At 48.7% G+C, this 16,109-nt stretch overlaps 2 protein-coding genes across 3 annotated transcripts in view; one reads left to right on the top strand and one right to left on the bottom strand.

Annotated features, from left to right (window-relative positions):
• Positions 1–16,109, top strand: part of LOC135260715 (protein disulfide-isomerase TMX3-like) — a 32,679-nt gene that overhangs the window by 160 nt on the left and 16,410 nt on the right. For both annotated transcript variants that reach the window (XM_064346175.1, XM_064346176.1), the window contains exons 2-9: positions 208–262; positions 897–936; positions 1,498–1,621; positions 3,811–3,856; positions 4,644–4,724; positions 6,028–6,127; positions 6,783–6,860; positions 10,247–10,313. In XM_064346175.1, the coding sequence (XP_064202245.1) occupies positions 208–262; positions 897–936; positions 1,498–1,621; positions 3,811–3,856; positions 4,644–4,724; positions 6,028–6,127; positions 6,783–6,860; positions 10,247–10,313 (591 nt within the window). The remainder of the gene's footprint in view (positions 1–207; positions 263–896; positions 937–1,497; positions 1,622–3,810; positions 3,857–4,643; positions 4,725–6,027; positions 6,128–6,782; positions 6,861–10,246; positions 10,314–16,109) is intronic.
• Positions 11,926–15,428, bottom strand: LOC135260716 (uncharacterized). Its single transcript, XM_064346177.1, has 2 exons — positions 15,148–15,428; positions 11,926–12,630 (listed from the first exon to the last, which is right to left on the bottom strand). The coding sequence occupies exons 1-2, from the start codon at positions 15,188–15,190 to the stop codon at positions 12,050–12,052; spliced, it is 624 nt and encodes a 207-aa protein (XP_064202247.1). The 5' UTR covers positions 15,191–15,428; the 3' UTR covers positions 11,926–12,049.

The raw sequence follows: 16,109 nt of genomic DNA, 5'->3' as shown, positions 1-16,109 counted from the left end.
CTGCGCTGCAATGTAAACATGCTGTTTTGTTTTCTTTCGAAGTGTATCATCAAACTAGCTGGCTAACGTTACAGTATGTCCATCCAGTTAGCTATCTTGCTAATTGCAGGACGCAATCTCCCTCTCCTAATAGGTGCAATTTAGCTTAGCTATTCGCTAATAACTTTTGATTTGACTGAGTTTGTTTATGTTTTTTTCTGTTTACAGTGGTTTTATTTAATATAGCAGCGTCGTTAGCCTATGTGGAAGACCTCGATGACAAGTAAGTGGTCTAATTTAAAAGGGCGCTTTGAAATGGTTTATTTAGGTGTTCAATTTTCATCGCTTGTATTGCATATGCATGCAAAAACATGGCATCAATACAATGACGTCGGAGAGAAAAGTATCGGGAACACAATAGCTGAATGGACGGATGCGCTCCGAGATGAGTTTGGTACAGCCTTCAACCCTCAGGCAGAAGGGCTTCGTTCAGTTTTACACAAGGTTACCTAGCTGATGCTAGGTCGTCATGTTAGAATTTTGTTGTCGTTTTTCAGCGCTTATTTGTAGCTGACATTTGTAGCTGTTCTTCGGCTTCAGTAGTGCACATCGCCTGCTGCGAATGTTAACGCATCTAGCCAGATTCAAGGTTATGATTTTAGCTTAAAGATCGTGTATGAGATGCATTCATACAGCATGCTTATTGAAGCTGCATTACAGTCATCCACATGGTGGGTAAAATGTCACCCCTGTCACTGTGTCTCAGAAACATTTTTGTTGTTTAATATATTGTTTGCTTTTCAAAGGGCCAAACTCCAAGCTGTTACAATTCTGTGCATACATGCACATGACTTGTCTGCAATTGCTCACCTGTTTGTTGTGCTAATCATATCGTTCTTCATATTGTTGTGTTGCAGGTTTAAAGATGGTAGGATGAATGACGCGTGGCTGGTGAAAGTAAGTAATTTAAGACTTTCACTGTCACCAGGACCACATACGCTAGTGGTCTGGGGAAAACTCTTGAGTGTTTTTCCTGGCTATGCTGCCCATCAGCCAGTCCTGGAACTGATGCATGTTGTGCTCAGACAGACATGTGGACACTGGACACTGATAGATGTACAAAATGGCCAGCAGATGGAAAATGTAACTTAATTGATTTGGAAATGGAGTTATGGCAAGTCTAGCAGACAAGTACCCATTGACATGCATTCACACAAACTGACAGATGGGCTATAGTGTGATGGAAGAAGTGATGAATCCAAGCATGGAAAGGCAGACAGGAAATGACATCATTGAGCACCGCAACCCTCCGAAGAGTAGGGTTTTTTTTTTTTTGGAATGTTTTAGCTCAAAATTCTTAGTCAGTGTGTTCTAGAACTCCATTGCTTTCAATCAGTGATTGTTACATCAGCATTAGAATGTTCAGTTAAGAACATTCTAATCGCATACACGTGATCTCACATCCTCCTGGGTTAGAGGTAGCTGACGCTGTCTCTCGTGTGAATGGCTGTGTTGCAGTTCTACGCCCCGTGGTGCGGGTATTGCAAGAAGCTGGAGCCAGTGTGGCATGATATTGGGGCGGAGCTCAAGAGCTCGGGGTCCGTTATCAATGTGGGCAGGATGGATGCCACAGCATACTCCAGTAAGTCACCTCCAGGCCATGCACCCTGCTGCAGGTAGCTGACCCACACTCCTGCACTCATACAGAAATGCCTGCTAATGCTGTTCGAAATCCCTTCTTTATTTGGCCTGTCACACTGCAATGGATTGCCGACCTGTGTATTCCTGCCTCTTGCCCAAATGCATGCTGGGATAGGCTCTGGCCCCCCACCACCCTGACCATATTTCCATAAAAATACAGCTGTAAACGGCAAACACACTACATGGCCAAAAGTATGTGGACACCTGACATCCAACATCGCATCCAAAATAATGGTCATTAATATAGAGTTGACCCACCCTTTGCTGCTATAACAACCTCCACTCTTCTGGGAAGGTTATACTAGATGTTGGAGCATTGCTGCTGGGATTTTCAACCATTCATCCAGAAAAGCATTTAGTGAGCTTGGGCACTGATTGGGCGATTAGACCTGGCTCGCAGGTGGCTTTCTAATTGATCCCAAAGGTGTTGGATGGGGTTGAGGTCAGGGCTCTGTGCAGGCCAGTCAAGTTCATGCACACCGTTGTTGACAAAGCTGTTTCTATATAGACCTTGCTGTGTGCCTGGGGGCATTGTCATGCTGAAACAGGAAAGGGCCTTCCCCAAACTGTTGCCACAAAGTTGGATGCACAGAATCATCTAAAATGTCACTGCAGTAAGATTAGCCTATATTGGAACTAAGGGGCCTAGCCCAAACCATGATATACAGCCCCAGACCAAGGGGTGTCCAGATACTTTTGGTCATATAGTGTATCAATAGAAGGTCAATAGAAGCTTTGTGAGCTTCCCTAGCTTGCAGAGTTGCTCCTAACAAAAAACAAATAAGTTATTGTAATGAGGCACACAGGAACTTTTGGCGATGGGTGAAGATTTGGTTATATTGCACTTCGCCGATGACACTGCGGTGCGTTTGAAAGCTCCCCCCCCCCCCCACGGAAACGACGAGCGTGACGCGCGGTCGGCGTTCCAGATGGCCTTACCGCGTCGTCAGCTCCTCTCCGGGGGTATTTTCCCCGCCAAATCCCTTCTAAGTCCCTCACGTCTGCTCCCAGGAGTTAATGAGGCTGCTTTCGTTTTAATGCGGTTTGGCGGATCGGTCCGGTCTGGTCCGGTCCGGTCCGGTCCAAATCCTGCCGCGGTGGCTATTTATAACGACCGGGGGGTGGCGACGGCCAGGATCGCGTCCGTGCCAACGAGATTCTCTCGCTCTCTCGCGCTTTTGCCCCGTCCTCTGGATGCCCGTCGATGGATTCTCAATCGGGAGTCAATGGATTCTTTGTTGTGTTTGTAATGATTCATGGATATTAATAATGGGCGTGGTGCTCTTCAGTAATGCTCACACAATGGTGACAGGCAGCCATAGTGATTAGCACTTGGACCAAAAAAAATAAATAAAAAAATGTTAGTGTGGTTACACCAGATGTTTATGAGTAGGTGGGTAACATCATCACAAAAACTTTATTTTATGGGCTGTAGATTACAGCTGGGCTACACAAACCGTGCGCAGATGGTGAAACTGCTTCTTGGACTTATTACATACGGGGTTTGAATAGAACAGTTTGCACAACCCTACGAAGAGCAGGTTTTTTGGAAGTTTTTTTTTTTCAGAATTCTAAGTCAGTGTTCTAGAACTCCACTGCTTTCAGTTACCAGTAGTGATTGTTACATCAACATTAGAATTTTCAGTTATGAAATACGAGGATAGTGGGAACCGAATTAAGAGGGTGTTTCTCTGTGTTCTGATTTCATGTTATTTTCAGTGGAGGTTTCCCTTAAAACGAACCTGAATAAATGTTCGGAGTGGAAAGCAGACGCACATAGTACCAGTACAGTGTATGGAGTGTGAGCAAAGCTTGCTGTGCTTCTTAATGAAGCTAATAGAGGGCATGTGGTCACATTATGGTGTACTATTGTTGGGAATTTCACACAGATATGGTCATTCCGTAAGGGATTCCATTTTTCTGGTGTGAAGAAAAATACTTAAATCATGACCATGGGTCATGAGGCTTTATGTTGCCATTTGTGGAATACGTATATATTGAAAACATGAGTATTGTGTTAACTTTGCACCGGGTAATGTGATTTATTGAGTGGTTTATATAATAAGCAAGCCATTGATGACAGTTTGGAAAACATTGTGTTGTAATAAAAAGAAATGTAATCTCTTCTAGGTGTCGCGTCTGAGTTTGGAGTCCGTGGCTATCCCACTATAAAGCTGTAAGTCTGAACTTTGTCAGTTTGTTTTCTAGCACCAGTGCTTTTAGGTGCTGGGTTTAGCACCTAGACATACTGCGATTGCTGTCGTAAGACAAACGGATCTTGGCCTACATTCAGAAAAATGTGTGGCATTAATAGCACTGCATTAGTCTGGAATAACTGGTTTTCAGTCCTTCTGAAAGGTATTCATAAGCGATGCACAAAAAACAAATGAACTAATATGGCTCGCTTGGAGATAGTTTGAAGATTGGAGATGGTAGATAATTCGCGTGCCTGGTTGAGACCAGTCCCATTTCAAATCAGTGAAGGAAATCAATAGAAATTAAATTCATGAATTGAAAAAGAGTTGAGGATTTTTCAGTTCCTCAACTGAATTTGAATTGTTTCCTGAATTGAATTGAAATGGACGCGATACAGCGTGTGCCACCTGCAGTCTATTTACTTAACCCCCCTGTTACTCAAATCACGGTCCTCACGGGCCAGAGAACTGCTGGTTTTCCACCCTCCCTTTACCTGCGAGTCAGGCGTGAAGACAGTCTGCCCAATTGGTAGCACTGTTTGAATCAGTTAGTTACCTGGGAGAAAAGAAAACCTGGGCCGGATTTGGATTTGAGGGCCGGGATTTGAGTATCTGTGACCTTGCCATTCAGTACTGCGACCCCACTGATTGTGCACTGTCAGCCAGCCAGTAATATTCTGTCCGGCTCTTTGCACTGACTGGGGTTGCCACCCTGTCCTTTGAACGCTGTTCTGTAACCGACGGTAACCCTTTTTTTTTTTTTAACAGGATAAAGGGAGACCTGGCCTACAACTACAGAGGGCCCAGGACCAAGGATGACATCATCGAGTTTGCCAACAGGGTGGCGGGGTAAGGAGGCGTGGCTGGGCCCTGGTGTTCCTCGTTCGTCGGCGGTTTTTTTTACGTCGCGCGACATCGTTCTGTCCGACGCCTTCGGCTTCAGGCCTTTGGCTGCGTTTGCTCTCGCCCCGCCGTTAGCATTCGCGAATAGCCGCGACGTCTCGCCGCCACTTTACAGTCCACGGAATGCTAGTGTGAAGTGAGCCAGTCATATAAAAAGGCCTTTATGTGAGCTGGGGCCTGGCTGGGCGGTGGAGAGTAGGCCATAGCATCCCATGTTATACCTGCCTCATTCAGACAGTCTGGTCTCTGCTCTCTGCACACAATACTTCAGTGGGTCCCAAAACTTTTTTGGTCATGCTCCCCTGATAGGGAATTTTTCTAAGCACCCCCCCGCCCTCCCAGCTCACACTCACACATCCTTCAACCTCCTCCTGCCCGCCCACAGTGTATCTCTGTGCCCCCCCCCCCCTTTTGGGAAGTGCTGCAGTAGTTGTGTATGTGGTGCAGCCCGGTGGTGCCACAGCTGCACAGCTCAGCTAGATGGCTCCAGTGTGAGACCTGGGCTGCTGCCTCCTCAGATTAATAGCAGGGCATTGATTAATCGATACGGCTAAAGCTGAGATATGTCAGGAAGTCTGTCAGACAGTTTGTTCTTTTACTGTATCCTGTCTGCTTCACCACCGATTCACAGTTCATCATCACTCTTTCCTTGGCTGTCTTGTTGTGTACTTGATTGTCTTGTTGAGTTTATTAATGTGTGCACTTTTAAAAAATATTAATTAGCAAGCATTGAAATTTGTTCCTAAAAAGAGAGATGATTTGAGAGATGATAAAATTTGGACATATGTTTGTTTGATATTTTTGAGATTTTTAACATTTAACTTGCATTAAAATGTGATTAATTGCAATGGTTAATTGTTTTTACAGGTATTCTAGAGAAGATAATCAAATGCAGTGTAATCTAAAATCCTTTCAGAGGCCTATGGATTGGTTCACTTTTTGCAGTAGTAAACACATTCATGACATGTCACACTTGCACTTGCATGTTTTTGTGGCTGGCTTTCTTTGTTGCCACTAGGTGGCGCCACATACCAATCAATTTAACTGCTGCACTTTTCTGATGAATGGGATCACCTTTCAGCTCAGTGTTTACTGTCAAACTGCAGCCTAGCCCTGAGAGGAATATCTCTCCAGATTGCTCCCATAAGAGAACCTCAGGTTAATTGCCCTTTGTGTGTGTGTGTGCGCGCTCGTGCGTGCATGCGTGTGTGTATGTATGTGTGTGTGCGTGCTCTCTCTCTCTCTCCAGGCCTGTGGTGCGCCCTCTCCCCAGTCAGCAGATGTTTGAGCACGTTGTGACCCATCACAGCGTGGTCTTCGTCTACATCGGTGGGGAGTCGCCACTGAAGGTAGGCCTCTGATATCAGGGTGTCCTCTCCGAACAGCCATAAGGGTGTCCCATGTGACCCCCGTCCACTGTGCAGATGCTGAACAAAAAATGGAACCGCCTGGGTGAAGTCGCTAGCTGAATCGCCACACGCACAGAAACGGCCTGTTGTGGAGTGGCGTAGAGTTAGCCAGTGCCTGGAGACCTGCAGTGACACAACGCTCTTCTACGAGAACGTCAGTTAACTCAGGCTTAGTTGATGCAAGTAGAGAGTACCATTAAGTTGTGACTGTGATCAGCCTTGCCTTCTGTGGGTTTTTAGGTTGCCTAAACCGTACCAGGGTTATGCACAACACAACTCTCCTTCACTGTTGAGCTTACAGTTTTTTTTTTTGTGTTCACTACCTTTATGTTGCAACTTACGCGACAACCAGATGCCGGCTCAGAAGCCGAGCCTATTTCAAAAGCTGAATTAATGAGGTGTTTGTCTGAAAATGAGAATCTGAAAGTCCCTTGCTGTCCTGGTAACAAAGCTGAGGAAAGGGTTTTTCTTTCTTTCTCCTAACCGATATAGGCGCTTAAAATGGCAGTCCCCTGGGGTTGATGCTATCTGCTCTTTTGTTTTTTTGCGTTTGTTCGCTCTCGCTGCGACGGCTGTGTTTCTTGTCGTCTCCCAGGAGAAGTACATCGAGGTGGCCTCCGAGCTGATTGTGTACACCTACTTCTTCCTGGCCTCAGAGGACGCTTTGCCCAAGGTGAGTCTGAGCGTGAGGACAGACCTCTCTCTCGCTCTCTCTCTCTCTCTCACTCTCTCTCTCCCTCTCCCTCTCTCTCCCACTCTCTCCCTCTCACTCTCACTCTCTCTCACTCTCCTCTCTCTCCCTCTCCCTCTCTCTCCCTCCCTCTCTCTCTCTCTCCCTCTCCCTCTCTCTCTCTCTCTCTCTCCTCTCTCTCTCTCTCTCTCTCTCCTCTCCCTCCCTCTCCCTCTCCCTCTCCCTCTCTCTCCCTCTCTCTCTCTCTCTCCTCTCCCTCTCCCTCTCCCTCTCCCTCTCCCTCCCTCCCTCTCTCTCTCTCTCTTCTCTCCCCCTCCCTGCCCCGCTCGCCCCGCTCGCCCCTCCAGCGCTCCCTCAGAGATAGCGGCAGGGCCGGCCCTTTCATCTGGATCCTCTTAGCGCCCCTCTCCGCCTCTCCCTTTCATCTTTAGTGGAGGAGGGGGGAAGCTTTGGGAGAGTGTTAGCAAGTTGAGCGTTTTCTTTTTTTTTTTTTTTTTTGGTTAAGCGGTTTGTAGTTTCAGGAAGCGGGGCAGCGAAGGGTGGGGGGGGTGGGGGCTGGGGGGGGTGAAGATGGAACAAATTAAAGGAATGCGCTGCGCTTCTGAACGTGAGGGACGAAGGCTCAAAGAAACCCTTTCTAAGAGGAAGCGTGCTCGACGCGCTCCTGTCGCGGGTTTTTGAACGTGCGAGATTCAGCAGGGTTTATGTTTCGCCGCCTGGTAGCAGGTTTTACACCGAGTCTGAAGAAAAACAACAGCGTCTGATCGGAACGAATCACCTCAACCACACTGCAAATCCCTTTGATATCTGAAAAGCACTATATATATATATATATATATATATACGCATTACATGATTCAGAATTGGCATGTTTCCTAGAAGGAGGCCCCTGTGTAACCCAGCGCCCCTGTCTAACCCAGCAGTTGTGCTTACGAGCAGTCGTTTGAGCTCTTCGGAGGGTAAAGGGGCGGGGGGGTGCGGGGCGGGGCACCTGCGCACAGCAGATTAAGGGATCTCTCCTGAAGGGATCGTCCCGTCGGAGCAGGGCTCCAGCACAGCGTCCCGAAGGCCTGGCCCCTTTGCCCTGTTCCCCTTTGAGGGAGCGAGGAGGGCGCGGGTGAGAGCGACGCCTTCTCAGTGGGTCAGGGAGCTGAGGATTACTCACTGTGGGGCTCGAGTCTAATCCAGTCTCACATCATTTTATTTATTTATTATCCTTTATTTAACCAGGAAGGTCCCATTGAGATACAGTATCTCTTCTGCCAGGGAGTCCTGGTCAAGATGGCAGCAGGAAAATAAAAGTTTCATATTAAAAACATACCAAAGAAAATAAAAAAATATATATAATAAAAAAAAAAAAAACAGACATGCAAGGATCAGGAGCTAAAAGGCACTTGTTGCTAAAAGCAATAACATTGTTCAGTAAAAACAGATTTTAACATATTTTTATGCATGTCAAGAGAGGGTAAGGATTTCAGATTAAGAATGCCTTGTAACTCATTCCAGACGTGCGGGGCATGAAAGGAAATGGCTGTTGGGAAAACGTGCTGCATCCCAGACCTTAACACTTCTTTTTTTTTTTTTTTCTCCCCACGGTGTTTTGATTGCGGTTTATCGGTGTGAAATCGCTGCAGTTTATTCTTTTTTTTCTTTTCGTTTCTTAATAAAATGTGCTACTAGAATCCCGATTTGCTTCGGTATCTCCGAAATAATTGGCTTTAGTTGCTGTACCTCTGTTCCGATTTACAGACGCTTGTGCGTCTCTTTTTGAAAGATTCATGTGTACTAATTAACAGGGAGGAAAACGGTTTGATGTGGGGGGGGGGGGGGTATGGGTCGCATATGAAGGGTTTTACGTTCTGGATGGAGGTTCACCGAGCGGAAAATAAAATCCGCCGACGAGTCTGCTGATAATTGCTTGGAGCGTGCGGCATTTGCTTTATAACTCCCGCGATGCAAATGAATTTACCGAGCGAGCTTCAATTTCCATTCGGGCGAGCGCCGGCATACATCACGCGCTTTTATTGGAGGATTTACGCGCGCTGTCATTGGGTAATGGGTTCTCACGGGAGGCCCGAGCAACTCAAATTCATTTAATCCACTTTCGGCTTTATTTAATAATTCCGGTTACGGAATGAGATCCGCCTCATAACGCGGGTTCTTCCTGCGAGCCCCAGGAGATGTGAAACTTTGGCGACCCCCCGCCCCCTCGCCAAATAACGTCTCTCGTTTCATTTTTAATATGCCTCAACTCGAATCAGGCACGGGTAGCTTGGTGCGGTGCATATTTTCTGAAGTTCCAGTTTAATTTAAATTTCGTATTTCCTTGTTCTGCAGGGGGGGGGAAACGGACTAATAAATTTAATGTCATATGTCACAGGATACCTTTAAGCTGGTTGCTGGTTATTAGGAGAGCAGCGCTCGCTTCGTTCTGGTGCTGAGGGTGGGGTCGGCTGGGGGAGGGGGGGGGGTTAATCCAAGGGCCCTGACTGATGGGGTCTTTCAAAAAACTGTGCTGTAATTGTGCAGGGATGGGGTGGCCCTGGGAAATTGGGGCCCAAAATCCCTGGCGGCACTGGAACCCCTGTCCTGAGCGAACACATACCCACTAGATCAGGGATCAGCAACTCACGGTCCTCGAGGGCCGAGAACTGCAGGTTTTCCACCCTCCCTTTGCCTGGGGGTCAGGTGTGAAGACAGTCTGGCCAATCAGTAGCACTACCCGGGAGAAAAGAAAACCAGGGCCGGATTTGGATTCGAGGGCCAGAGTTGATGATCCCTGCACTAGATGTTTTAAAATGCAGTGTGTCTGTACGCAGGGACCCAGTCTCTGAAAGACACATATAATATAACACATACTGTAAGTGATGTAACGCATAACGTGGTTAGCCTGCACAAAGCTGCACATCAGCCTTATGCGTGTTGCATCATTTCTGCACAGCTCCTATAAATAGGTAAATTTTCAGGGCCTTTTAACTGGAACTTTCCACAAATATTTTTGTCCTACATGTCAACGTAAGTAGAGATTAGTGTCCTTGTACTGCTTACAAGTATTCTTAATCTTTGATGGAAAAAATTTTAAAAAGTTGATTCAGTTCGATCGTTGTTTAATAATTGCGTGATGTTTTTCCTTTGTTTGCACTGTCGGTTCCTGTATCCATGGCAACCTCCTTGGCTGTCCGTTTGCACAGCGGGTTATTTGCGGAGGCATTTCGGGCCAGACGGCTTCCTCGAGGACACAAGCTTGCTAAGCCTCGTTTCGCTAGAAGGCTCTCTGACCTCTGACCTCTGTCACACGGCGGCCCTTTGAAGTGAAACATGGATCATGCGTCAAAAAAACGAAAAAAACGTGTTTTCTGTGTTCTCAGACCGTGACTCTGCACGAGATCCCCACCGTGGCGGTGTTCAAAGATGGAAGCTACTTCCTGTACGACGGTGAGTCCAGCCCTTTCATCTCTGGGAAACCGAGTTTACTTCCGCGGGTTGTTAGGCGGAATTGGTGTATGACTACAAAAACAAACATTCGTCTGTTTCGTTTCCACGACTGCAGTCGATCAAGTTTCTCATTTGTGTGTTTTAGCATTTAAGTGTTTGTCCATGCAGCTGAACGGCAGCTGTTCTGCCTGCTCTTTTCTAATGATAGGTTGTATAAATATGCAGCAGATGCTATTCTATTGTGTGTTGATACATTTTAAGGGACATAGTTCATCTGTTTTGTTACATTTTATTCTTCAGTTTTTACGGTGTAGTTCAGTTTCATAGTTATGCAAATCGTTGTTTCTCATCAACGGGACTTAAGAACATTGGTAATGCACTTTTATTTATCATTACATGACATTACATTACAGTACAGGCATTTGGCAGACGCTCTTATCCAGAGCGACTTGCACAACATTTTTTTACATAGCATTTACATTGCATCCATTTATACAGCTGGATACACACTGAAGCAATGCAGGTTAAGCACCTTGTTCAAGGGCACAACGGCAGTATCCTTCCATGGGTATTGAACCTGTGACCTTTACATTACAAGACCAGTTCCTTACCCTTCATACTACACTGCCGCCCATATACATATACTTCACAATACTGTTTTCCCTGCCACCATTAACTGTACACGTACTCAAAATATTTGGTATGTTTTTTCCCCCAGCGTGTTCTTCACATAGTAAAGGAGATTTGGGAGGTTCGCTTTTTTTTGAGAACCAATGAGAAGCCTTCTGTGGCACCTGCCTTCCTCTTAGCCTGATTTGCTCTAGTGTTTGATCGAAGCAACGCTACTTGGCATGCCGTCCAAACGGTGATTTGCAGCTCGATAATGTCTGGCAGCGCGTTGTTACGGTGATGTTTTCTTTAGAGACGGGAAAACGTGTGGGGTGGGGGGGTGCTTACGGGCCAGCCAATCAGAGCACTGCAGCGCGCGCGCCGCGTTTCCGAAACGGCCGTGCTCGTCTCAGCATCTGTCTCGCCGCGATCTCACCGGCTTTCCTAATGAAGTTATGTCCCGTCTCTGTTTGTAAACTCGTTTGCCCGTGATTCGGGATGCGCATGTGTACTTCAGTGATGTCCTCTGGAGGTCGGGCGTCTTCGGAGGGGCGTTTCTCCGGCCACACCCCCCCTCAGTGCAGCAGCACAGGCCACACCCCTCAGAGTGCAGACGTGCTGGATTAGTGCCGATTTGTTGGAGCTGGCCGTGTCCTGCTCTCTGATTGGCTCCACATGAGCCGACCCCCTCAGTGCGTAGGCACAGGCCACACCCCCCCATCAGTGCATCAGCGCAGGCCACACCCCCCTCCTCAGTGCCTCAGCACAGGCCACGCCCCCTCCTCAGTGCATCAGCACAGGCCACACCCCCCCATCAGTGCCTCAGCACAGGCCACACCCCCTCCTCAGTGCCTCAGCTCAGTCCACGCCCCCCCATCAGTGCCTCAGCACAGGCCACACCCCCTCCTCAGTGCGTCAGCTCGGTCCACGCCCCCTCCTCAGTGCTCAGTACAGGCCACGCCCCCCTTAGTTAATCAGCACAGGCCACACCCTCCTCCTCAGTGCCTCAGCACAGGCCACGCCCCCTCCTCAGTGCCTCAGCTCAGTCCACGCTCCCCCATCAGTGCCTCAGCACAGGCCACACCCCCTCCTCAGTGCCTCAGCACAGGCCACGCCCCGCCCCCCTCTCAGCGAGTGAGCACCAGCGTGTTCTCCTGCATGACGTGCTGGATGTCGCCGTTCCACTGCAGGCTGGGCGGCAGGCGGTAGCGGAAGAGCAGGGCGTCCAGGCACAGGCCCACCACGAAGGGGGTCCAGTAGTGCGAGTTGGCCAGGCGCTGGGAGCGGTGCAGGGCGTGCAGCACGAAGGCCAGCCCCGCCCCGTCCTCCCGCAGCCGCGCGTCCGTCTGCTGCACCTGCCCGTTGTAGAAGAAGGCCTTGCGCTTCCAGTAGGCCAGCAGCAGGGGGTCCTGGCACTGCACGCGCACCACGAACACGCCCGCGTCCGGAGAGTCCTCCAGCACCCGGATGCACAGGGTGTCCCCGTCCCCCTCCCCGTCCCCCGCGCCCGTCCCGTCCAGCGCGGTGCATCCCGCGGCGTCAGCCACGGTGGCGGGCGGGGCCGGGGGAAACGCGGACGGGCTGGGCTGGTGCGGATTGGCTGGAACGGGCTGCGTCCTGCCCTCTGATTGGCTCAGGTGGGCTGACATTTTTTGCGACGCTGGGAGGGGCAGCTGCACTGCGGGTCTTTTTTGGCCGTCGAGTGTAGCTGTTGGAGGAAAGAAAGAAAAAGTTTTTTTTAATAACAAGACTTCCGAAAGTTCTGTTTGATATATTGTGTGCTCAACATATTGTATTTTCGCATTCAAATGAAAAATGGTGATAAGAATTATTTCGCCTGAGTATTAGGCTTATTTACTTTCTGGATTCTCATCTCGAGTATTTTCCTCTTCTGTGAAAAATATTTTCAGCCTGTACAATGATGAACATTTGCATGCATCAGACTTTGTCTATTTATAGTGGAGCTGTACCTTCACTGCAAAAAAAAGTCTGTCTTCACAAGAGTTTGAGTCTTGTAATCAGACTTATTTTTTTCCCTCAAGTAGAAAATATCGGCTTATTTTAAGAAACTGTCTTACCCCATCTGGCAAATCTTGAAATGACTAGAACTGTCTCACACCTCAGTGGCTTATTTTGTTTGTCTTATTTAGCAAAAGAATAGAACTAAGATTTTAAGTCTAAATTTAAGACTACAGTACTTGTATGTACAGCATGTAGCATTAGCCTAGCAAGCCATGACTCGTCGATGGATGCTTTTAGTCATCGACAGTAAGCAGAGCTTGGTAGTTGCGATGACAGGGCAAAAAAAACCACTTGTTGCTTCTGACTTGCCGCCTGGACCTTGCGTCTCCCTGCCTCCTCTTGGTCAAAAGCTTCCTGTTCCTCGGTAACTGACACTTTGAGATTTTATATCGTATTGTTTTCATATTTGAGAGAGCAGGAGGGATACTTTTTTCGGCTGAGTGCTGTCAACTACGTAAGTGAAATGTTGCGTGCCTGTAAGGCGTGTTAATTAGGTCACGCCCGCTTTTCAATATTGGAGCGTCACGTTAAATTGGGAACCAACTCCACAGGCACAAAAAAATCAGGAGGGGGGGGGTGGTGGGGTGGGTGGGGTGTAGCCTCCTATAAACACTAGACGAACGGCACATGCTTTGTCCCGGTTGCTAAATAAAGCGATGGTGGAAAAGTCAACTGTGTTTGATGATGCATAAGCCCGAGAACAAAGTCAAACAGTTGGACAGAGGCCAAAGGCCAATGAGTCACTGAAAAGCAGATGAGGGCAAAAAGAAGAGAGACTGAGGTCCTGCTTTATGCTCGAGTATTGCTCATTAACTTAACTTAAGATATATAGCCAAAATAAGAGATGGTTTAAGTAAGGGTTAGACGTGTGGATTCCAATAAAGCGCTGGTTCTTAAACTTTTTTTAATATCAGGACCCAAAATAGAGATTTAGTACCTTTCAGGGACCCATCAAATACACATACTGACCACAGCCCTAGTGGTCTACAGACCCATTCTGGGACCCACCTAACACGTGGCCTATTTTAACACTGCAATAAAGGATTCAAATTAAGATTCGCGTGGCTGTATCGACTCTTACTTTTAAAGTCGTGACGCGTTAGGGTCCAGAGCTAGCCCCCGCCCCGCTCCCAGGATGTCCATTTCCTCCAGGGTTTTATTGTGTTCAGTGTTTAAGCCCGGTAATGACCGTGTAATGGCCGCCCCGCACTGCCGTCGACGCGGTTGTAACGGTTTTTAACGGAGTTTCTTTCCGGTCTGCTTTGCGGCTAGCCGCTTGGGAGGACGCAGACGGCGCCGCGATGCCGCCTGACGATCGGCGGGGCCGTTAGTTCCTGGAACGGGCGCGTTCCGCAGCTCTCGCAGGGCGCCGAGCGCCCGCCCCCCCCCCCGCTCTCGCCGAACCGGCCCGTCGAGTTTTTCGTCTGAGATGCGGATGATCTTGACTCATTGTGCAAATACGGTCGTCTGCTTTGGGATAGCGGTGGCTGATGGGAAGCTGGAGGACTCTGATTGTAGTCCTCCGTTTTGGTACAGAGAAAAACAAGGTGCAGTCTGGGAGGCCAAACTGGTATAAAATAAAAACTCCCCAAAAAAAACATGGTGAGATATTAAGTGGTTGTTTAGTTTTAACTGAAGGACACAATTTCATATGACTTGCGCCTCATTTGAACTAGAAAATACATGTAGCATTGTGAATATGGTCTATGAGCAAGTCCTTGTGCCTGAATGAGAGCTCGGTGAAGGGTAGACTATTTCAGATTCTGACCCCCTACACACACACACACACACACACACAAGCACAAGAGCACACACACACGTGCACACACACACCACAAGCACACAGCACAGCACTCACACAACGCACACCGCTCTACCACACACACCACACACACACACGCACACACGCACATGCACACACACACACATTCACACGCAAGCACACACACATGCACATGCACTCACACACACGCACACGCTTACACACACACACATGCACGTACTTCTTTCATGTGTCCATTGTGTTTTGGCCAGCGACTGCACCGGTCTAAGTATAACCAAATGAAGCGCTGTGAAACTGCATTTCCCTGCGAGCACGTGAGAGAGTATCGGTTGAAAAGATGAAGCGGAATATTTCAGCGCACCCCGGTTACACAAAACCTCTAAACAACAACAACCCCCCCCCGCCCCCCCGTGTACTTACGACTCCGTGCGGAGCTGGATGTGGGTCCCGGTGGCGGCCGCATCCGCCCAGACTGGCGCGGGTTCGAGGGCACGGCGGGAACGACGGCAGAGAGATAGAGAGAGAGATTAGCCAGGTGCTCCAGGGGTCACATTTGAATAGCTCCAGGTCTGCTGCAAGCTCTCCTATTTCTGCCGCTGCTGCTGCTGCTTCCTGAAGAGCCTGCTGTCGCACTGCAATCACAGAGGAAGCGGAGAGACACTTTACCTGTGCCTGAGTGTGTCAGGTGGCCTCTCTCTCTCTCTCTCTCTGTCTCTCTCTCTCTCTCTCTCCCTCCCCTCTCCCTCCCTCCCTCCCTCCCTCCCATTTGGTCAATAATGCCTCTACCGCTGTACACTTGAAGCTGACAAGCCATAATTTTTTCGTCAATAAGGCCAGGTCCGGGGCTGAATATTATTATTATTATTATTATTGTAAAATTCCGCTTCTCCTGCGTGGCTTTAATTTCTCGTATGTTTGTAAAGGATATTTACTGAAGCAAGTCGGGAAAAGTACGACCCCAGCAGCACAGCGTGGGACTCACACCCGCGACCTCCCGTTCGCCTGTCCAGATTCGTGCCCCTCCGCGCCACCGCGCTGGTGTCCCGGGGGCTACAGGCGGTCACTGTGGGGAAGTGCATGGTTCTGTGTTCTTTTGCATAATGGGTATCGCCTGTGCGTGAGGCTGCCACCGTCGATCGCTTTGGGTTTTGAAGACGAGCCGAACGTAGCGTAGCGTAGCGTAGCGTAGCGCTCCTCGTCTTCCGCGCAGCTCGCTCAGCGTTGTGTTAGCTCACTGGCAGAACGCTGGCGCTGCGACGGCTAAACGAGCGTCTCGCCTAATTGGGCGGTAACCGGAGTGTAAAGCAGCTGCTGGTTTCTAACCCCCCCGATCCCCCCCCCCCACTGTACCGCCGAAGGGGGGCGAGACGCCGGTGATGTTC

Source organism: Anguilla rostrata, chromosome 8 (assembly GCF_018555375.3).
Source record: "Anguilla rostrata isolate EN2019 chromosome 8, ASM1855537v3, whole genome shotgun sequence".
In the NCBI taxonomy this organism is placed as follows: domain Eukaryota; kingdom Metazoa; phylum Chordata; class Actinopteri; order Anguilliformes; family Anguillidae; genus Anguilla; species Anguilla rostrata.
The sequence above is the reverse complement of the archived record's forward strand: the minus strand, read 5'-3'. Positions and strand labels throughout refer to the sequence as shown.

Bases quoted from the DNA above. Each gene is read 5' to 3' on its own strand.
- LOC135260716 (XM_064346177.1), bottom strand. From the start codon at position 15,190: ATGCGGCCGCCACCGGGACCCACATCCAGCTCCGCACGGAGTC. The intron at 12,631-15,147 runs GTAAGTACACGG...TTCCTCCAACAG, and splicing joins ATCCAGCTCCGCACGGAGTC to CTACACTCGACGGCCAAAAA.